Source organism: Triturus cristatus, chromosome 9 (assembly GCF_964204655.1).
Source record: "Triturus cristatus chromosome 9, aTriCri1.1, whole genome shotgun sequence".
NCBI lineage: Eukaryota > Metazoa > Chordata > Amphibia > Caudata > Salamandridae > Triturus > Triturus cristatus.
Window position 1 is genome coordinate 7,003,145 of NC_140592.1, and position 23,416 is coordinate 7,026,560.

General features: G+C 58.0%; 1 protein-coding gene across 1 annotated transcript in view; it reads right to left on the reverse strand.

Moving 5' to 3' along the window:
• Positions 1–23,416, reverse strand: part of STAB1 (stabilin 1) — a 1,212,756-nt gene that overhangs the window by 493,361 nt on the left and 695,979 nt on the right. The window contains exon 42 of the mRNA XM_085624210.1: positions 6,629–6,708. Coding sequence (XP_085480336.1) covers positions 6,629–6,708 — 80 coding nt within the window. The remainder of the gene's footprint in view (positions 1–6,628; positions 6,709–23,416) is intronic.

A 23,416-nucleotide genomic window follows, 5' to 3' on the forward strand; every position in this document is an offset into this window, starting at 1 on the left:
GCTGCCCAGCAAGTAGTGGGCAGCTGCTACGTTTAGGTTCTGGTGCGACCTGGACCCTAATGCGATTGAGGTGTTGTTGTGATTCATGCTAATGTGATTGGGTGCTAGGAAATGTACTGTGTATAGCATGTTTTGCGCACCCTGTGTTTTATACCTCTAAATGTGGTCATTTCTGCCTAGGAGGTTGTTTTACCTGTTTAGGTTGGTGTTAGGGAGATTGTACTTCCCTGTGCGATATACGCCCCTAGTGTAGGTATACTTAGGTGGTTAGGTCTAATGCGTTAGACCGATGAGAAATTGCATAATGTGTTTATGCCCCTGTGATGGATGCAGGATAGGTTTTATACCTGATGCTAGTGTGATGACGCTGAGGTCATTATTGCGCCAGTAGTTACTGGTTGTGCTCTACCGTGCTAATTTGTGTTACAGTTAGTATATGTCCTATATGTACAAATTGGTGATTTGTGCTAATTCTGACAGTGGTCCAGGTGGCCCTGTCCCGTGTAAATAGTCCCTTGTAAAATTCTGCCCAGTGCCAGTTGGCACAGTGTAAATTGTGTGAATATTATCTAATGTGTTTTGGTATAATACAAAGGCTATTTTTATATAATACCTTGTGTGGAGTTTCTTTTGTGGTGGGCCTAGGGTGTTGTTGCTGGGTGCACGCGCAAACGCTTTACACATTGCCTCCGGGATAAGCCTGACTGCTCGTGCCAAGCTACCAAGGGGGTGAGCAGGGGTTATCTTTGGTGTGTAACTCCCCAGCCCTGACTAGAGTGGTGGTTTCTGCCTGGCTTTGGCGCAAGCCCTAGCCAACCAGAAATCCCATTTCTAACAGAGATCTATCCCTTCTAGCCCTATGTTCAACTCTCCCTGGCATTATTGTCATCCTCCTCATCCTCATCCAAGGGAGTTGGGTCCACCAGATCCTGTTCATTGTTATCAGTCTGGTCAGCAGTAGAGGTGGGGTCAGGGGAGTTTCCACCCCTAGGCCCACCCTCAGCTGATGCTCCACCCACACTGCCTACCCCATCAGGCCCACTAGGCCCTGAGATATCATCCAGCTTAAGTATCTTTATGAGATGTTGGGTGGATGGGCTTTTGCCTGTCTTCAGCTTCCTAATGGAACATAAGGCCCTAAGCTGTGCAAAGGAGAGATAATCATATTTATAGGGGAGAAGCCCACTGGCTTCTGGCAGGGACCCACTGGTTCCTGGCTGATTAGACATTACTAATGTGGTGTGGTGTACTGCACTTGATATTACATGTACCTAAGGTACCTTTAGTGGTTTTCAGTTGATCAATTCAATTGAGATTATCTGGTAAAACAATAGCAAGCTGGAATCCCACATGCTGCACACCAATGTGAGAAGTTGGCCTGATATATGCTGTCCACTAGTACTAGTGGGCAGCTTGTATCAGTCCAAACAACCCCTTATGGTGATTGGTTAAAGACAACCTTTATTGAAAGCTATCCTAGTGGTAGCTATGGAGTCTTGAAGGAATGTAAAGCAGCCTGTTTTACCAGTCTATAATCTCTTGAATGATCAAATGAAAAGACAACCACACTAGGTATATATTTAAAATATATGTATTTAAGATAAAAAACACCCCTCTAGTCTCTTTATGAGACTGGAGTTCGAAGTACTTAAGTTACAAGATAGCAATCATCAGTAATAGCACAAATACACGTTTGGGCCCAAGGGGCGAGCCAAACCATATACTAAAAAAGTGGTATAATAACCACGACTGAACTAGACACAAGGCCTAGAGCCTGTAGAATCACTGGGACCCCAAGGAACCACCCAAGGTAGTAACACAGGGGACCCACGGGGACTGTATGCAGTGTGTAAAACAACCGCGGGTTCCCGTTATTTTCTATGGGCAATGTCGTGGTTGGAAATTTAAAGATTAGGGACACTTCTAATCGAGTCAGGACCAAACCCTTTTGGACTTAAGAAGTTCTAGGGCTAGCACCCACGGGAGTACCGGAGTACTCGAGTTACCTCACCCAGGGAAGCTGGGTGCATAGGTGTCTTTTGGTGTTGGGTCGCGTCGTCGATTTCAATGGGAGCCTGCAAAGAACTGCTGCTGCTGTGTAGAGGAGAAGTGTCCGAGGAGATCCAACCCTGGATCTAGGATGGAAGGAACCTGAAAGCAGAGGGGACAGAGTCTGGGCCACTAGCCAGTGACCGAGGGCAGGATGGACCTATGCCCACAGATGTCGGGTGCTTCAGGTGAGTTGACGCGTGTCTTACTCTTCAGCCACGAGGTCCAGGAGGAGTCGACGAAGTCCACAAGCAGGATTCGAGCTGTCCCAGGAAGTCTGTCGAGTGCTGCAGTGTCGGTGACCAGATTGGACCCAACAAGCCTTGGTAACGGCAAGTCACTGGAATTTAGAGAAAGGACTGCGGTGCAGACCAGCAAGGTCTGAGGGACTCACCCAGCAAGGGTAAGTCAGGGCACTTGTGGAGCAACCAGGAAAGCCCAAGCAGAAAAGGACCTGCCTTTGTGGGGACCTGCTAGCCAACGGGCTAGTGATTGTGAAGGAGCCTCAAGCGGTTGCACTTGAAACTGGCACACGGGTCACTCATGGAGTGGAGGCCAGCAATCTTCAGTGCAAATGGGGCTCAAGGCTGGGGCTACTCGGAGCCCAAAGCACACCTTCGAGGAGGACTAGGAAGATAGTGTTGCTGCAAAAGTTCACGGTGTCCAGGGGTCACGGTTCCACGTCACCCACGATAGCCACGGGCCTCGGCTTTGCTGTGGACTCAGGGTGGCCTCGGGGAAGTCTGGAAATCTACCTCTGGTGATGCAAAGACTTCGGCGTCCGGCAGGAGCTTCAGTGATGCAGAAGTGTCACTTGCTTCTTTGGTGCCTGCCAAGCAGGGGAGTCACTCTTTGACCCTAAGGGAGATTTATTCAGTCTCCTAGTCAGGATAGAAAGTCGAAGGTCCAGGATATATGTAGCAGAGTTTCGTCCAGGGTAATCTAAAGTCCTACGGACTGGATTTCTATACTTATAGTAAGTTTAGGGGATGGACTAACTCTAAGGCCCCACCTATGGGTGGGCTTGGAAAGAGGGGTGATTACACCCATTTCCTTTGTCCAGTTTCGCACCAGAGCAGGGGCAGGTAGCCCCTGCAACCGGTTTGAAATGGACTATGCACATTGACACCAAGTGTGCCCCCAGTGCAGGACTTCAAAGCACCAGAGAGTGCTCCCGCCCAGCCCCAATACACATCTGCCTGTCTGGGGAGGTGGTTACACCTCTCCTCGACAGGAAACCTATTTTCCAGGCCTCCCCTGCCGGAGTTTCGGTCAGCAGCAGGAGGCCAGACCCATGTCTGTGGCAGAGGCATCCATTTTGTGATGCCAGGGCTCAGGAAAGTCCTACCGGGTTTAGCCAGTGTGAACATGTCTCTCCCTCTAGAAGGGTGGAATGCTACCCCCGCCGTCAGAACTGGCGGGGGGGGGGGGGTAGTATTCCAAAGCGTTTGACACCAAACACGACATGTTTTGATGCAGCCATTCCAAAGTTAGCATTTACCGCGAGGTTATAATGCACTTAAGAGTATATGGTATGGCTGTATCACAGAACAGCTATAAGGAAGTGTTTCCGAAAGCTGCAGAGGGGCTCAGCTCATGCTTGGGTACCCTCTCACACAAAACCAAGCACTCTGCCTTCAGGATTTTCAAGGCCTGCCATATGAGTGGTTATTGGTTTATATGTGTCTGTATAAGGGTAGTGATATAGGTAGGCTATACAACAGTAAGGGGTGCAAGCACACCCTTACCCAGGCTGCAGTAGCAGACCTGTGGTGCCATTTTGGAGTGCTTCCCATGGTGTGGCATAATACATGCTGCAGGCCCTGGTAGGCCTCTGAGGTACCTATGCCCTAGGTACATAGTATACCATATACTAGGGGCTAATAAGGCACGCCAGATTCCAATTAGATATGTACATATTGTACATGCAAATCATTTTAGAGAGGAAGCAGCTAGGCTGTGGTCCTAAATAGCAGGGCCACAGCCAGACTAAGGTAGAAAAACAGTGAAACACCAGCAAAAAGTGGGGGTTCCCATGTGAAGCAGATCCTACTCTCCTACACTGCACTGGAATAGAGGAAAGTTTAAGATGGAGTAAAACAGAAGTCTTTATTTTTGGTCTATATTGGGATTGCTGCCTTGTATGATATGGGGTACATTGTCCCATCTCCAGTGTTCACCAGGATAATTCGCTCACGTACACAGCAGCACTTGTAAATCAGAATATCATGCAAAGAAACAGCGTGACACAAACATAGTATTGGCTAAATATTGAAAACCAAGATGTTATGAAGGTAGTCATTCGTAGGTAAGTATACGTTTACTATTCTTAACTCCATATCTTTATATATACACACACCTCGCCAAGGCCCCTATATCTGAAACTAAGGATACTAATTCTGCACTTGTCCATATAGAATTAGCTTCACAATATTGGGGGACACTATATTCTGGTCACTAAATTTTTGTAGTGGCCCATCATTAGCGTTGCTGCTCCCTGGTCCTTTTCACTGATTTGTACAGTCTTTTGGTTCTCAGCCCTGACCTTGATTCCTCTTCTATCGTCTGTTCCACCCCTGTCCCCTCAGGGTCCTCTTCACTGTCCTGCGAGCTTCACCTTTGCAGTGGCTCTCACTGTAAACTCTGTCCCCCCTCCGTCCCCTCAGGATTAAGCCTGGACGGAGTTTGCGCAGTTCCGAGTAACTCCACGAAGTGAAAAATAAACTCTGCCAAGCTACGTGGAGTTCAGTGAGCGGTGGAGTTGGTCACCTCGCGCCGTTTGCACTAATATTTAGTGCTGAAAGTTTGTCCCACGCTGTAAAACCTTACAACGCGAACGGCATCTTGCACAGTGCAAGAGGGGCTGCTTATTTTTGCCGCTCGAGTAGAAGTTCAACTCTAGTGGCAGCTTCCTTAACGCAAACAAAAGGTTTCTCAATGCGAGCGGTAGAGATCATAAGCGATTGCCCGCGTTGAGAAATCTGGCAGGGAAGTGGTCTCGCTTTGGATGGTCCTCGGTCGCGCTTGCTAACTTACTGTTGGGTGGTATTCTGAGCACCGTCTCACCCCTAGGCACCGTCTCACCCCTAGGGCACCATCTCACCCCTAGGCACTGTCTCATCCCTAGGCACCATCTCACCCCTAGGCTTCGTCTCACGCCTAGGCACCGTCTCACCCCTAGGCACCGTCTCACCCCTCTAGCTCCTCTTCACTGAGGCTCACCTGTGCAGTGGGTGGTATTCTGAGCACCGTCTCACCTCTTGGCACCATCTCACTACTAGGCACCGTCTCACCTCTAGGCTCCATCTCATCCATAGGCTCCGTCTCACCCCTAGGCACCGTCTCACCCCTGGGCACCGTCTCACCCCTACGCTCCGTCTCACCCCTAGGCACCGTCTCACCCCTCTAGCTCCTCTTCACTGAGGCTCACCTGTGCAGTGGGTGGTATTCTGAGCACCACCTCACCCCTAGGCACGTCTCACCCCTAGGCTCCGTCTCACCCCTAGGCACCGTCTCACCTCTAGGCTCCATCTCATCCATAGGCTCCGTCTCACCTCTAGGCTCCATCTCATCCATAGGCTCTGTCTCACCCCTAGGCACCGTCTCACCCCTACGCTCTGTCTCACCCCTAGGCACCGTCTCACCCCTACGCTCTGTCTCACCCCTAGGTTCCGTCTCACCCCTAGGCACCGTCTCACCCCTCTAGCTCCACTTCACTGAGGCTCACCTGTGCAGTGGGTGGTATTCTGAGCACCATCTCACCCCTAGGCACCATCTCACCCCTAGGCTCCGTCTCACCCCTAGGCATCGTCTCACCTCTAGGCTCCATCTCATCCATAGGCTCCGTCTCACCCCTAGGCACCGTCTCACCCCTACGCTCCGTCTCACCCCTAGGCACCGTCTCACCCCTCTAGCTCCTCTTCACTGAGGCTCACCTGTGCAGTGGGTGGTATTCCGAGCACCGTCTCACCCCTAGGCACCATCTCACCCCTCTGTGCAGTGGGTGGTATTCTGAGCACTGTCTCACCTCTAGGCTAGATCTCACCCCTAGGCTCCGTCTCACCCCTAGGCACCGTCTCACCCCTAGGCTCCGTCTCACCCCTCTAGCTCCTCTTCACTGAGGCTCACCTGTGCAGTGGGTGGTATTTTGAGCACCATCTTACCCCTATGCACCGTATCACCCCTAGGCACCGTCTCACCCCTCTAGCTCCTCTTCGCTGAGGCTCACCTGTTGAGTGGGTGGTATTCTGAGCACCGTATCACCCCTTGGCTCCGTCTCACCCCTAGGCACCGTCTCACCCCTCTAGCTCCTCTTCACTGAGGCTCACCTGTGCAGTGGGTGGTATTCTGAGCACCATCTCACCCTAGGCTCCGTCTCACCCCTAGGCACCGTCTCACCCCTGGGCACCGTCTCACCCCTGGGCACCGTCTCACCCCTCTAGCTCCTCTTCGCTGAGGCTCACCTGTTGAGTGGGTGGTATTCTGAGCACCGTCTCACCCCTAGGCACCGTCTCACCCCTAGGCACCGTCTCACCCCTAGGCACCGTCTCACCCCTCTAGCTCCTCCGCTGAGGCTTACCTGTGCAGTGGGTCCCATTCCCTTTGTATCCAGCGGAGCAGTTACACGTGGGCTCAGAATCAGCAGGTCCTGGAAGACAACTGAGAGAAGAGTGAGAGCTGCAGGACCTTCTCAAGCAGATCACCCGATTGGCCTGGAGGAAACTAGGAGCTTCCCTGACCTCCTGGGGCCAATCACCAACCTACCCCAAACAGATTGCAGTTTTCATTTCATTAGTGCCTTTAACAAATACTTTATTTTACAAACCTCATGGTTAATGATCATCTGTTTTTGACACAAGTGATAAACGTTTCTGGAATAAATGAGTCCTTGAAAACATTCCTTTCTATGTCTATCTAGGATATATTCCAAGTGTTCTCAGTGTGTGAAACTGGGTAGCTGAAGACAGATTTGACGGTGTTTCACAGAGTAGAGGTCTAGGCTTGTCCATGGTAATGCGTGCCCTCATAGTGGGCATCGCCTTGCGTAGATCATAGAAAGCATAGGCAGTGGCATACAGTGTTTTGTGAATCAATGCACACCACTGCACTCCCCAGGTGTGTACTTGTACTGCCTGCACTCCCTAGGCGTGGACGGGTACCGCCTGCACTCCCCAGGCATGGACGGGTACCACCCGCACTCCCTAGGGGTGGCCGGGTACCGCCTGCACTCCCGGGACATTCGCCTGGAAAAAAAAGCATATCTAGCTAGGAGAATAGAAGCTGCTTCTAACTCCTGCAAGGAGATTTTCTCCATTGTGAGAGAATTTATTTCCCCATGGTCTAACACCTCGGACGAAAAACCGTCTGGTACCTGGGCTTCGGACCTTGCTGATTTCTTTACGAGCAAGATCCAACGCATACAGGATTCTTTTCCATCGCCTGGGCCCACGGGCCAGACTAATCCTGAGGCCATTTTATCCCCGCGGGCTTGGCCTGGTGTGACGCTGAGTGTGTTTCCTTCGCTCTCTGCCCCTGACTCTTTAGCGCTAATGGGCAATCTCAAATCGGGCTCGCCCCTCGACCCATGCCCTGCTAAATTTTTAGCGAAAGTTGCGGAGGTGATCAATCCACTGGCAAACCCGCTGTTGAATCTTTCGCTGAGTCAGGGAGTGGTCCCGCACGCCTGGAAGCAGGCGATGGTGATTCCATTGCTCAAAAAGCCAGGCCTAGACCCGAAGGCCCCGGTCAATTATAGGCCCATCTCTCTGCTGCCGGCTCTCACGAAGATTGTGGAAAAGCACGTTCAGGTTGTGCTTTCCAATTTTCTTGAGACCAACGAGATCTTGCACGCCACCCAGTCGGGTTTTCGTCCCCATCTCAGCACAGAGACTGCGCTCCTTGAGGTCTCAGAAACCATTAAAGGGGTTCTGGACTCTGGGGGCAAAGCCATGCTGGTGATGTTGGACTTGTCGGCGGCGTTCGACACCGTCCCCCATGATGGCCTTCTCGCAAGACTCTTTGAGATAGGTCTGCGGGGGACGGTGCTCGGCTGGTTTTCCTCCTTTCTAGCCGGCCGCCGGCAAACGGTCTGGGCCTCGCCAGATTCCGCCGTGATGCCGCCTCTGGGAGTCGGGGTCCCACAGGGCTCTATCTTGAGCCCGACCCTATTCAACATCTTCATGACCCCGTTGGCGGCATTGGCGGAGTCGTATGGGGCCCAGATCGTATCCTACGCCGACGACACCCAGCTCCTCTTCTCGTGTAAGAGAGGAGGAGACTTTGACGGGGAGAGTATCCGGGATTGCCTTGGGGCTGTTTTCCAATGGTTCCAACTGAACAGCCTCAAGTGCAATTCCGATAAGTCTGAGGTACTCTTCTTTGGGTGCGACACAGAGCCAGACTGGCAGGCCTGGTGGCCGATTAATATGTTTCCTCCGTCTTGCTCCTCCCAAGTCGCCAAGAATCTGGGGGTCAAGATGGATAAGGGGCTAACATTGAAATCCCAGATCCTCGGGGTGTCGGGCACCTGCTTCGGCATCCTTAGGATGCTGCGGAGGTTCCTTCCCCTGCTGTCTGAGGAGCATAGGAAACTGACAGTGCAGGCTCTGATCGGGTCCAGGTTGGATTATTCTAACATTCTTTACCTGGGCCTGCCAGAGTATTTGCTGCAGCGGCTCCAAGTGGTGCAGAACGCTGCTGCGAGAGCAATCTTTGGATTAAATAGACGGGCCAGTGCATCGGGCCTGTTGAAAACCTTGCATTGGCTCCCTATCCGGAAACGGATCGCCTTCAAGGCTCTGACTCTGGCCTACAAAGCTCTCCACGTGGTGGGAGCAAAGTATCTTCAAAAGAGACTGGTCTTCTATCAGCCGACCCGGTCTTTGAGGTCGGAATCCCTGTTTTTGGCGGTTGTTCCGCGTGTGAAGAGAGCTCGCCTGGGAGGCCGCTCTTTTGGACTACTGGCGCCACAGTTGTGGAACTCTCTGCCGTTCACTCTGCGGGGAGCTACCAGCCTACTAGCTTTTAGAAAAGGCCTTAAAACCTGGCTGTTTACCCAGTAGCCTGTTTTTCCTGCATGTATTTGTCTGGCATTCTGTCCTTTTTTTCAACGGTGTTATGTTATTGTGTTGCAGCCCTCCTTTTCCAAAAAAGCGCCGGGACACTCTTTTTGAGTAGCCGTGCGCTATACAAAAGAATAAATAACATAACATAACATAACATAACATAACATAACATAACAGGTGTGTACTTATACTGCATGCACTCCCCAGACATGGACGGGTACCACCCGCACTCCCTAGGGGTGGACGGGTACCGCCTGCACTCCCCAGACGTGGACGGGTAGAGCCTGCACTCCCTAGGTGTGTACTTGTACTGCCTGCACTCCCTAGGCGTGGACGGGTACCGCCTGCACTCCCCAGGCATGGACGGGTACCACCCGCAATCCCTAGGGGTGGACGGGTACCGCCTGCACTCCCCAGGTGTGTACTTATACTGCCTGCACTCCCCAGGCATGGACGGGTACCACCCGCACTCCCTAGGGGTGGATGGGTACCGCCTGCACTCCCCAGGTGTGTACTTATACTGCCTGCACTCCCCAGGTGTGGACGGGTACCGCCTGCACTCCCTAGGCAAGTACTTGTACTGCCTGCACTCCCCAGGCATGGACGGGTACTGCCTGCCCTCCCCAGGTGTGGAAGTGTACTGCCTGCACTCCCCAGGCGTGGACGGGTTCTGCCTGCACTCCCCAGGCATGGAAGAGAACTGCCTGCCTTCTCCAGGTGTGGACGTGCACTGCCTGCACTCCCCAGGCATGGACGGGTACTGCCTGCACTCCCCAGGCGTGGAAGGGTACCGCCTGCACTCCCCAGGCGTGGACGTGTACCGCCTGCACTCCCTAGGTGTGTACTTGTACTGCCAGCACTCCCCAGGCATGACGGGTACCGCCTGCACTCCCTAGGCGTGTACTTGTACTGCCTGCACTCCCCAGGCGTGGATGGGTACTGCCTGCACTCCCTAGGCAAGTACTTGTACTGCCTGCACACCCCAGACACGGACGGGTACTGCCTGCACTCCCCAGGCGTGGACGGGTACTGCCTGCACTCCCCAGGCGTGGAAGGGTACCGCCTGCACTCCCTAGGCATGTACTTGTACTGTCTGCACTCCCCAGGCATGGACGGGTACTGCCTGCACTCCCCAGGCGGGGACGGGGACTGCCTGTACTCCCCAGGCGTGGACGGGTACCACCTACACTCCCCAGGCATGCAATCGTACTGCCTGCACTCAAAGGCGTGGACGGGTACCGACTGCACTCCCTAGGGATGGACGGGTACCGCCTGCACTCCCCAGGTGTATACTTGTACTGCCTGCACTCCCTAGGCGTGTACTTGTACTGCCTGCACTCCCTAGGCGTGGATGGGTACCGCCTGCACTCCCCAGGCGTGGACGGGTACCACCTGCACTCCCCAGGTGTGGACCAGTACTGCCTGCACTCCCCAGGCATGAAAAGGTACTGCCTGCACTCACCAGGCGTGGATGTGTACAGCGTGCCCTCCCCAGGCGTGGACGTGTACTGCCTGCACTCCCTAGGTGCGGACGGGTACTGCCTGCACTCCCCATGTGCGGACGGGTACTGTCTGCACTCCCCAAACGTGTACTGCCTGCACTCCCCAGACATGGACGGGTACTGACTGCACTCCCCAGGCGTGTACTTGTACTGCCTGCACTCCCCAGACGTGGGCGGGTACTGCCTGCACTCCCTAGAGGTGGACATGTACTGCCTGCACTCCCCAGGCGTGGGCATGTACTGCCTGCACTCCCCAGACGTGGACGGGTACTGCCTGCACTACCCAGACGTGGAAGTGTACTGCCTGCACTCCCCAGACGTGGACGGGTACTGCCTGCACTCCCCAGACATGGAAGTGTACTGCCTGCACTCCCCAGGTGTGGGCGTGTACTGCCTGCACTCCCCAGACGTGGACGGGTACTGCCTGCACTCCCCAGACATGGATGGGTACTGCCTGCATTCCACAGGCGTGGACGTGCACTGCCTGCACTCCCCAGGCGTGGACGTTTACTGCCTGCATTCCCCAGGCATGGACGTGTACTGCCTGCATTCCCCAGGCATGGACGTGTACTGCCTGCACTCCCCAGGCATGGACGTGTACTGCCTGCACTCCCCAGGCATGGACGTGTACCGCCTGCACTCCCCAGGCATGGACGTGTACCGCCTGCACTCCCCAAGTGTGTACTTGTACTACCTGCACTCCCCAGGTGTGGACGGGTACCGCCTGTACTCCCCACATGTGGACGTGTGCTGCCTGCACTCACCATGCGTGGACGGGTACTGCCTGCACTCCCCAGATGTGGACGTGTACTGCTTGCATTTCCCAGGCGTGAACGTGTACTGCCTGCACTCCCAGGCGTGGACGTGTACTGCCTGCACTCCCCAGGCACAGGCATGTACTGCCTGCACTCCCCAGGCATGGACAGGTACTGCCTGCACTCCCCAGGCGTGGACGGGTACCGCCTGCACTCCCCAGACATGGACGGGTACTGCCTGCACTCCCCAGGCGTGGACATGTACTGCCTGTACTCCCCAGGCGCGGATAGGTACTGCCTGCACTCCCAAGGCGTGGGCGGGTACCACCTGCACTCACCAGATGTGGATGGGTACTGCCTGCACTCCCCAGGCGTGGACGGGTACCGCCTGCACTCCCCAGACGTGGACGGGTATTGCCCGCACTCCCCAGGCGTGGACATGTACTGCCTGTACTCCCCAGGCGCGGAGGTATACTGCCTGCACTCCCCAGGCGTGGACGTGTACTACTTGCACTCCCGAGACGTGGACATGTACTGCATGCACTCCCCAGGTGTGGACCGGTACTGCCTGCACTCCCCAGGCATGGACGTGTACTGCCTGCACTCCCCAGGCATGAACGTGTACTGCCAGCGCTCCCCGGATATAGGCGGGTACTGCCTGCACTCCCCAGGTGTGGACGGGTACTACCTGCACTCCCCAGGCATGGACGTGTAATGCCAGCACTCCGCGGACGTGGGCGGGTACTGCCTGCACTCCCCAGGCGTGGACGGGTACTGCCTGCACTCCCCTGGCGTGGACGGGTAGTGTCTGCACTCCCCAGGTGCGGACGGGTACTGCCTGCACTCCCCAGGCGTGGACGGGTACCGCCTGCACTCCCTAGGCAAGTATTCGTACTGCCTGCACTCCCCAGGCGTGGACGGGTACTGCCTGCACTCCCCAGGCGTGGAAGTGTACTGCCTGCACTCCCCTGGCATGGACGGGTTCTGCCTGCACTCCCCAGGCATGGAAGAGTACTGCCTGCACTCTCCAGGCGTGGACGTGCACCGCCTGCACTCCCCAGGCATGAACGGGTACTGCCTGCACTCCCCAGGCGTGGAAGGGTACCGCCTGCACTCCCTAGGTGTGTACTTGCACTGCCAGCACTCCCCAGGCATGACGGGTACCGCCTGCACTCCCTAGGCGTGTACTTGTACCACCCGCACTCCCTAGGGGTGGACGGGTACCGCCTGCACTCCCCAGGTGTGTACTTATACTGCCTGCACTCCCCAGGTGTGGACGGGTACCGCCTGCACTCCCTAGGCGTGTACTTGTACTGCCTGCACTCCCCAGGCGTGGACAGGTACCACCTGCACTCCCCAGGTGTGGACCAGTACTGCCTGCACTCCCCAGGCATGAAAAGATACTGCCTGCACTCCCCATGCGTGGATGTGTACAGCGTGCACTCCCCAGGCGTCGACGTGTACTGCCTGCACTCCCCAGGTGTGAACGGGTCCTGCCTGCACTCCCCAGGTGCGGACGGGTACTGTCTGCACTCCCCAAACGTGTACTGCCTGCACTCCCCAGACATGGACGGGTACTGACTGCCCTCCCCAGGCATGTACTTGTACTGCCTGCACTCCCCAGACGTGGGCGGGTACTGCCTGCACTCCCCAGACGTGGACATGTACTGCCTGCACTCCCCAGGCGTGGACATGTACTGCCTGCACTCCCCAGACGTGGATGGGTACTGCCTGCACTCCCCAGGCGTGGACATGTACTGCCTGCACTCCCCAGACGTGAACAGGTACTTCCTGCACTCCGCAGACGTGGAAGTGTAATGCCTGCACTCCCCAGACGTAGACGGGTACTGCCTGCTCTCCCCAGACATGGAAGTGTACTGCCTGCACTCCCAGGTGTGGGCGTGTACTGCCTGCACTCCCCAGACGTGGAGGGGTACTGCCTGCATTCCACAGGCGTGGACGTGCACTGCCTGCACTCCCCAGGCGTGGACGTGTACTGCCTGCATTCCCCAGGCATGGACGTGTACTGCCTGCATTCCCCAGGCATGGACGTGTACTGACTGCACTCCCCAGGCTTGGACGTGTACTGCCTGCACTCCCCAGGCATGGACGTGTACCGCCTGCACTCCCCAGGTGTGTACTTGTACTACCTGCACACCCCAGGTGTGGACGGGTACCGCCTGTACTCCCCACACATGGACGTGTGCTGCCTGCACTCCCCATTCGTGGACGGGTACTGCCTGCACTCCCCAGATGTGGACGTGTACTGCTTGCATTTCCCAGGCGTGAACGTGTACTGCCTGCACTCCCAGGCGTGGACAAGTACTGTCTGCACTCCCCAGGCATGGACGTGTACAGCGTGCACTCCCCAGACGTGGATGGGTACTGCCTGCACTCCCCAGGCGTGGACGTGTACTGCCTCCACTCCCCAGGCGTGGACGTGTACTGCCTGCCCTCCATAGGCATGGACGTGTACTGCCTGCACTCCCCAGGCACAGACATGTACTGCCTGCACTCCCCGGGCATGGACAGGTACTGCCTGCACTCCCAAGGCGTGGGCGGGTACCGCCTGCACTCACCAGATGTGGATGGGTACTGCCTGCACTCCCCAGGCGTGGACGGGTACCGCCTGCACTCCCCAGATGTGGACGGGTACTGCCTGCACTCCCCAGGCGTGGACATGTACTGCCTGTACTCCCCAGGGGCGGATAGGTACTGCCTGCACTCCCAAGGCGTGGGCGGGTACCGCCTGCACTCACCAGATGTGGATGGGTACTGCCTGCACTCCCCAGGCATGGACGGGTACCGCCTGCACTCCCCAGGCGTGGACGGGTACCGCCTGCACTCCACAGACGTGGACGGGTACTGCCTGCACTCCCCAGGCGTGGACATGTACTGCCTGTACTCCCCAGGTGCGGAGGTGTACTGCCTGCACTCCCCAGGTGTGGACGTGTACTACCTGCCCTCCCGAGACGTGGGCATGTACTGCATGCACTCCCCAGGTGTGGACCGGTACTGCCTGCACTCCCCAGGCATGGACGTGTACTGCCTGCACTCCCCAGGCATGAACGTGTACTGCCAGCGCTCCCCGGACGTAGGCGGGTACTGCCTGCACTCCCCAGGTGTGGACGGTTACTGCCTGCACTCCCCTGGCGTGGACGGGTACTGCCTGCACTCCCCAGGCATGGACGTGTAATGCCAGCACTCCGTGGACGTGGGCGGGTACTGCTTGCACTCCCCAGGCATGGACGGGTACTGCCTGCCCTCCCCTGGCGTGGACGGGTAGTGTCTGCACTCCCCAGGTGCGGACGGGTACTGCCTGCACTCCCCAGGCGTGGACGTGTACTGCCTGCACTCCCCAGGCGTGGACGTGTACTGTCAACACTCCGTGGGCGGGTAGTACTGCCTGCACTCTCCAGACGTGGATGGGTACTGCCTGCACTCCCCAAACATGGAAGTGTACTGCCTGCACTTCCCAGGCATGGACGTGTAATGCCAGCACTCCGTGGACATGGGCGGGTACTGCCTGCACTCCCCAGGCGTGGACGGGTACTGCCTGCCCTCCCCTTGCGTGGACGGGTAGTGTCTGCACTCCCCAGGTGCGGACGGGTACTGCCTGCACTCCCCAGGCGTGGACGTGTACTGCCTGCACTCCCCAGGCGTGGACGTGTACTGTCAGCACTCCGTGGACGTGGATGGGTACTGCCTGCACTCCCCAGACATGGAAGTGTACTGCCTGCACTCCCCAGGTGTGGGCGTGTACTGCCTGCACTCCCCAGATGTGGAGGGGTACTGCCTGCACTCCCCAGACGTGGACGGGTACCGCCTGCACTCCCCAGACATGGACGGGTACTGCCTGCACTACCAAGGCGTGGACATGTACTGCCTGTACTCCCCAGGCGCGGATGGGAACTGCCTGAGCACCCAGATGCAGACAAGTACTGCCTGCAGTCCCCAGGCGTGGACGTGTACTGCCTGCACTCCCCAGGTGTGGACGTGTATTGCCTGCACTCCCGAGACGTGGACATGTACTGCATCCACTCCCCAGGCGTGGACCGGTACTGCCTGCACTCCCCAGGCATGGACGTGTACTGCCAGCACTCCCCGGACGTGGGCGGGTACTGTCTGCACTCCCCAGGTGTGGACGGGTACTGCCTGCACTCCCCAGGCATGGACGTGTACTACCAGCACTCCGCGGACATGGGCGGGTACTGCCTACACTCCCCAGGCGTGGACGGGTACTGCCTGCACTCCCCTGGCGTGGACGGGTAGGGTCTGCACTCCCCAGGTGCGGACGGGTACTCCCTGCACTCCCCAGGCGTGGATGTGTACTGCCTGCACTCCCCAGGCGTGGACATGTACTGCCTGCACTCCCCAGGCGTGGACGGGTACTGCTGCACTCCCCAGGCGTAGACATGTACTGAGAGTAAAGTGCAGGAAGGGTTGTCCTCAGTCTCCTCCCTGTCACCACCCTGAGAGTGAGTGCAGGAAGGGTTGTCCTCAGTCTCCTCACTGTCACCGCCCTGAGAGTGAGTGCAGGAAGGGTTGTCCTTAGTTTCCTCACTGTCACCGCCCTGAGAGTGAATGCAGGAAGGGTTGTCCTCAGTCTCCTCACTGTCACCGCCCTGAGAGTGAGGTGCAGTGAGGGTTGTCCTCAGTCTCCTCACTGTACTGCCTGCACTCCCCAGGCGTAGAAGGGTACTGCCTGCACTCCCCAGGCGTAGACATGTACTGCGAGTAAAGTGCAGGAAGGGTTGTCCTCAGTCTCCTCCCTGTCACCGCCCTGAGAGTGAGTGCAGGAAGGGTTGTCCTCAGTCTCCTCACTGTCACCGCCCTGAGAGTGAGGTGCAGTGAGGGTTGTCCTCAGTCTCCTCACTGTACTGCCTGCACTCCCCAGGCGTAGAAGGGTACTGCCTGCATTCCCCAGGCGTGGACGTGCACTGCCTGCACTCCCTAGGCGTGGATGTGTACTGCCTGCCCTCCACAGGCGCAGACGGCTACCACCTGCCCCCCCCCCAGGTGTGGAGGGGTACCGTCTGCACTCCCCAGGCGTGCATGTGTACTGCCTGCACTCCCTAGGCGTTGACGTGTACTGACTGCACTTCCCAGGCGTGGACATGTACTGCCTGTCCTCCCCAGGCGCTGACATGTACTGCATGCACTCCCCAGGCGTGGACGTGTACAGTGTGCACTCCCCAGGCATAGACGGGTACAGCCTGCACTCCCCAGGCGTGGACGGGTACTGCCTGCACTCCCAAGGCGTGGACGGGTAACGCCTGCACTCCCCAGGCGTGGACGGGTACCGCCTGCACTCCCCAGGCGTGGACGGGTACCGCCTGCACTCCCCAGGCATGGACGTGTACAGCATTCACTCCCCAGACGTGGATGGGTACTGCCTGCACTCCCCAGGCGTGGACGTTTACTGCCTGCCTTCCACAGGCGTGGACATGTACTGCCTGCACTCCCCAGGTGCGGACATGTACTGCCTGCACTCCCCAGGCGTGGGCGGGTACCGCCTGCACTCCCCAGATGTGGATGGGTACTGCCTGCACTCCCCAGGCGTGGGCGGGTACCACCTGCACTCCCAAGATGTGGATGGGTACTGCCTGCACTCCCCAGACGTGGACGGGTACTGCCTGCACTCCCCAGGCATGGACATGTACTGCCTGGACTCCCCAGGCGCGGACGGGAAGCTCCCTGAGCCCCCCAGATGCAGACAAGTACTGCCTGCACACCCCAGGCGTGGACGTGTACTGCCTGCACTCCCCAGGTGTGGACGTGTACTGCCTGCACTCCCGAGACGTGGACTTGTACTGCATGCACTCCCCAGGTGTGGACCGGTACTGCCTGCACTCCCCAGGCGTGGACGTGTACTGCCTGCACTCCCCAGACTTGGACGGGTACTGCCTGCACTCCCCAGGCGTGGACGGGTACTACCTGCACTCGCCAGGCATGGACATGTACTGCCAGCACTCCCTGGACATGGGCGGGTACTGCCTGCACTCCCCAGGCGTGGACGGGTACTGCCTGCACTCCCCTGGCGTGGACGGATAGTGTTTGCACTCCCCAGGCACGGACGGGTACTGCCTGCGCTTCCCAGACTGGACGGGTACTGCCGGCACTCCCCAGACGTGGACGGGTACTGCCTGCACTCCCCAGAAGTGGACGTGCACTGCCTGCACTCCCTAGGCATGGACGTGTACTGCCTGCCCTCCACAGGCGCAGACGGCTACCACCTGCTCCCCCCCAGGTGTGGAGGGGTACTGCCTGCACTCCCCAGGCGTGCACATGTACTGCCTCACTCCCCAGGCGTTGACGTGTACTGCCTGCACTTCACAGGCGTGGACATGTACTGCCTGTCCTCCCCAGGCGCTGACATGTACCGCCTGCACTCCCCAGGCGTGGACCGGTACCGCCTGCACTCCCCACACATGGACCTCTACTGCCTGCATGCCCCATGCGTGGACGGGTACTGCCTGCATGCCCCATGCGTGGACGGGTACTGCCTGCACTCCCCAGACGTGGACATGTGCTGCTGGCCCTCCACAGATGTGGACGGGTACTGCCTGCACTCCCTAGGCGTGGACAAGTACTGCCTGCACTCCACAAGCATGGACGGGTACGTCCTGCACTCCCCAGACGTGGAGGGGTACTGCCTGCATTCCCCAGGCGTGAACGTGTACTGCCTGCACTCCCCAGGCATGGACGTGTACAGCATGCACTCCCCAGGCGTGGACGTGTACTGCCTGCAGTCCCCAGGGGTGGACGTTTACTGCCTGCCCTCCACAGGCGTGGACATGTACTGCCTGCACTCCCCAGGTGCGGACATGTACTGCCTGCACACCCAAGGCGTGGATGGCTACCGCCTGCACTCCCCAGGCGTGGGCGGGTACCGCCTGCACTCCCCAGATGTGGATGGGTACTGCCTGCACTCCCCAGGCGTGGGCGGGTACCGCCTGCACTCCCAAGATGTGGATGGGTACTGCCTGCACTCCCCAGACGCGGACGGGTACTGCCTGCACTCCCCAGGCATGGACATGTAATGCCTGTACTCCCCAGGCACGGATGGGTACTGCCTGAGCTCCCCAGATGCAGACAAGTACTGCCTGCACACCCCAGGCGTGGACGTGTACTGCCTGCACTCCCCGGGTGTGGACGTGTACTGCCTGCACTCCCGAGACGTGGACTTGTACTGCATGCACTCCCCAGGCGTGGACCGGTACTGCCTGCACTCCCCAGGCATGGACGTGTATTGCCTGCACTCCCAGGCGTGGACGTGTACTGCCTGCACTCCCCAGGCGTGGACGGGGACTGCCTGCACTCCCCAGGCATGGACGAGTACTGCCTGCACTCCCCAGGCGTGGACGGGTACTACCTGCACTCCCCAGGCATGGACGTGTACTGCCAGCACTCCCCGGACATGGGTGGGTACTGCCTGCACTCCCCAGACATGGACAGGTACTGCCTGCACTCCCCAGACGTGGACGGGTACCTCCTGCCCTCCCCAGGCGTCGACGAGTACTGCCTGCACTCCGAAGCGTGGACGTGTACTGCCTGCACTCCGAATGCGTGTACGTGTACTGCCTGCACTCCCCAGGCGTGTACGTGTACTGCCTGTACTCCCCAGGCGTGGACGTGTACTGCCTGCACTCCCCAGGCGTCGACATGTACTGGCTGTACTCCCCAGGCGCGGACGGGTACTGCCTGAGCTCCCCAGATGGGGACAAGTACTGCCTGCACACCCCAGGCGTGGACGTGCACTGCCTGAAGTCCCCAGGTGTGGAAGTGTACTGCCTGCACTCCCGAGACGTGGACATGTACTGCATGCACTCCCCAGGCGTGGACCGGTACTGCCTGCACTCCCCAGGCGTGGACGTGCACTGCCTGCACTCCCCAGACATGGACGGGTACTGCCTGCACACCCCAGGCGTGGACGTGTACTGCCTGCACTCCCCAGACATGGACGGGTACTGCCTGCACACCCCAGGCGTGGACGTGTACTGCCTGCACTCCCCAGGCATGGAAGTGTACTGACAGCACTCCCCGGTGGTGGGCTGGTACTGCCTGCACTCCCCAGGTGTGGACGGGTACTGCCTGCACTCCCCTGGCATGGATGGGTAGTGTCTGCACTCCCCAGGCGTGGACGGGTACTGCCTGCGCTTCCAAGGCATGGACGGGTACTGCCTGCACTCCCCAGATGTGGACAGGTACTGCCTGCACTCCCCAGACGTGGACAGGTACTGCCTGCACTCCCCAGACGTGGACAGGTACTGCCTGCCCTCCCCAGGCGTCGACGAGTACTGCCTGCAATCCGAAGGCGTGGACGTGTACTGCCTGCACTCCCCAGGCGTGTACGTGTACTGCCTGCACTCCCCATGCTTGGACGTGTGCTGCCTGCTCTCCCCAGGTGTGGACGGGTACTGCCTGCACTCCCCAGGCGTAGACATGTACTGAGAGTGAGTGCAGGAAGGGTTGTCCTTAGTCTCCTCACTGTCACCGCCCTGAGAGTGAGTGCAGGGAGGATAGCCCTCAGTCTCCTCACTGTCACCACCCTGAGAGTGAGTACAGGAAGGGTTGTCCTCAGTCTCTTCCCTGTCACCGCCCTGAGAGTGAGTGCAGGAAGGGTTGTCCTCAGTCTCCTCACTGTCACCACCCCAAGAGTGAGTGCAAGAAGGGTTGTCCTCAGTCTCCTCACTGTCACCACCCTGAGAGTGAGGTGCAGGGACGGTTGTCCTCAGTCTCCTCACTGTCGCTGCCCTGAGAGTGAGGTGCAGGGAGGGTTGTCCTCAGTCTCCTCACTGTTACCCCCCTGAGAGTGAGTGCAGGATGGGTTGTCCTCAGTCTCCTCATTGTCACCACCCTGAGAGTGAGTGCAGGAAGGGTTGTCCTCAGTCTCCTCACTGTCACCATCCTGAGAGTGAGTGCAGGAAGGGTTGTCCTCAGTCTCCTCACTGTCACTGCCCTGAGAGTGAGTGCAAGAAGGGTTGTCCTCAGTCTCCTCACTGTCACCACCCTGAGAGTGAGTGCAGGAAGGGTTGTCCTCAGTCTCCACACTGTCACCGCCCTGAGAGTGAGTGCAGGAAGGGTTGTCCTCAGTCTGCTCACTGTCACCGCCCTAAGAGTGAGTGCAGGAAGGGTTGTCCTCAGTCTCCTCACTGTCACCGCCCTGAGAGTGAGTGCAGGAAGGGTGTCCTCAGTCTCCTCACTGTCACTGCCCTGAAAGTGAGTGCAGGAAGGGTTGTCCTCAGCCTCCTCACTGTCACTGCCCGAAGAGTGAGTGCAGGTAGGGTTGTCCTCAGCCTCCTCACTGTCACCGCCCTGAGAGTGAGTGCAGGAAGGGTTGTCCTCAGTCTCCTCACTTTCCCTACCTTGAGAGTGAGTGCAGGAAGGGTTGTCCTCAGTCTCCTCACTGTCACTACCCTGAGAGTGAGGTGCAGGGAGGGTTGTCCTCAATCTCCTCACTGTCACCGCCCTGAGAGTGAGTGTAGGAAGGGTTGTCCTCATTCACCTCACTGTCACTACCCTGAGAGTGAGTGCAAGAAGGGTTGTCCTCAGTCTCCTCACTGTCACTACCCTGAGAGTGAGGTGCAGGGAGGGTTGTCCTCAGTCTCCTCACTGTCACCGCCCTGAGAGTGAGTGCAGGAAGGGTTGTCCTCAGTCACCTCACTGTCACTACCCTAAGAGTGAGTGCAGGAAGGGTTGTCCTCAGTCTCCTCACTGTCACTACACTGAGAGTCAGTGCAGAAAGGGTTGTCCTCAGTCACCTCACTGTCACTACCCTGAGAGTGAGTGCAAGAAGGGTTGTCCTCAGTCTCCTCACTGTCACTACCCTGAGAGTGAGGTGCAGGGAGGGTTGTCCTCAGTCTCCTCACTGTCACCGCCCTGAGAGTGAGTGCAGGAAGGGTTGTCCTCAGTCTCCTCACTGTCCCTACCCTGAGAGTGAGTGCAGGAAGGGTTGTCCTCAGTCTCCTCACTGTCACCGCCCTGAGAGTGAGTGCAGGAAGGGTTGTCCTCAGTCTCCTCACTGTCACCGCCCTGAGAGTGAGTGCAGGAAGGGTTGTCCTCAGTCTCCTCACTGTCACCCCCCTGAGAGTGAGTGCAGGAAGGGTTGTCCTCAGTCTCCTCCCCGTCACCGCCCTGAGAGTGAGTGCAGGAAGGGTTGTCCTCAGTCTCCTCACTGTCACCACCCTGAGAGTGAGTGCAGGAAGGGTTGTCCTCAGTCTCCTCACTGTCACCACCCTGTGAGTGAGTGCAGGAAAGGTTGTCCTCAGTCTCCTCACTGTCACCGCCCTGAGAGGGAGTGCAGGAAGGGTTGTCCTCAGTCTTCTCCCTGTCACCGCCCTGAGAGTGAGTGCAGGAAGGCTTGTCCTCAGTCTCCTCACTGTCACCGCCCTGAGAGTGAGTGCAGGAAGAGTTGTCCTCAGTCTCCTCACTGTCACCACCTGGAGAGTGAGTGCAGGGAGGGTTGTCCTCAGTCTCCTCACTGTCACTACCCTGAGAGTGAGTGCAGGAAGGGTTGTCCTCAGTCTCCTCACTGTCACCGCCCAGAGAGTGAGTGCAGGAAGGGTTGTCCTCAGTCTCCTCACTGTCACCGCCCTGAGAGTGAGTGCAGGAAGGGTTGTCCTCAGTCTCCTCACTGTCACCGCCCTGAGAGTGAGTGCAGGAAGGGTTGTCCTCAGTCTCCTCACTGTCACCGCCCAGAGAGTGAGGTGCAGGGAGGGTTGTCCTCAGTCTCCTCACTGTCACCGCCCTGAGAGTGAGTGCAGGAAGGGTTGTCCTCAGTCTCCTCACTGTCACCGCCCTGAGAGTGAGTGCAGGAAGGGTTGTGCTCAGTCTCCTCACTGTCACCGCCCAGAGAGTGAGGTGCAGGGAGGGTTGTCCTCAGCCTCCTCACTGTCCCCCACCCTGAGAGTGAGTACAGGAAGGGTTGTCCTCAGTCTCCTCACTTTCACCGCCCTGAGAGTGAGTGCAGGGAGGGTTGTCCTCAGTCTCCTCACTGTCAACGTCCTGAGAGTGAGGTGCAGGGAGGGTTGTCCTTAGTCTCCTCACTGTCACCGCCCTGAGAGTGAGTGCAGGAAGGGTTGTCCTCAGTCTCCTCCCCGTCACCGCCCTGAGAGTGAGTGCAGGAAGGGTTGTCCTCAGTCTCCTCACAGTCACTACCCTGAGAGTGAGTGCAGGAAGGGTTGTCCTCAGTCTCCTCACTGTCACTACCCTGAGAGTGAGTGCAGGAAGGGTTGTCCTCAGTCTCCTCACTGTCACTGCCCTGAGAGTGAGTGCAGGAAGGGTTGTCCTCAGTCTCCTCACTGTCGCTGCCCTGAGAGTGAGGCACAGGGAGGGTTGTCCTCAGTCTCCTCACTGCCACTACTCTGAGAGTGAGTGCAGGAAGTGTTGTCCTCAGTCTCCTCACTGTCACTACCCTGAGAGTGAGTGCAGGAAGGGTTGTCCTCAGTCTCCTCACTGTCACTGCCCTGAGAGTGAGTGCAGGAAGGGTTGTCCTCAGTCTCCTCACTGTCACTACCCTGAGAGTGAGTGCAGGAAGGGTTGTCCTCAGTCTCCTCACTGTCGCTGCCCTGAGAGTGAGGCACAGGGAGGGTTGTCCTCAGTCTCCTCACTGTCACCGCCCTGAGAGTGAGTGCAGGAAGGGTTGTCCTCAGTCTCGTCACTGTCACCGCCGAGAGAATGAGGTTCAGGGAGGGTTGTCCTCAGTCTCCTCACTGTCACCGCCCTGAGAGTGAGGCGCATGGAGGGTTGTCCTCAGTCTCCTCACTGTCACTGCCCTGAGAGTGAGTGCAGGAAGGGTTGCCCTCAGTCTCCTCACTGTCCCCGCCCTGAGAGTGAGGTGCAGGGAGGGTTGTCCTCAGTCTCCTCACTGTCACCGCCCTGAGAGTGAGTGCAGGAAGGGTTGTCCTCAGTCTCCTCACTGTCACCGCCCTGAGAGTGAGTGCAGGAAGGGTTGTCCTCAGTCTCGTCACTGTCACCGCCCAGAGAGTGAGGTGCAGGGAGGGTTGTCCTCAGTCTCCTCACTGTCACCGCCCTGAGAGTGAGG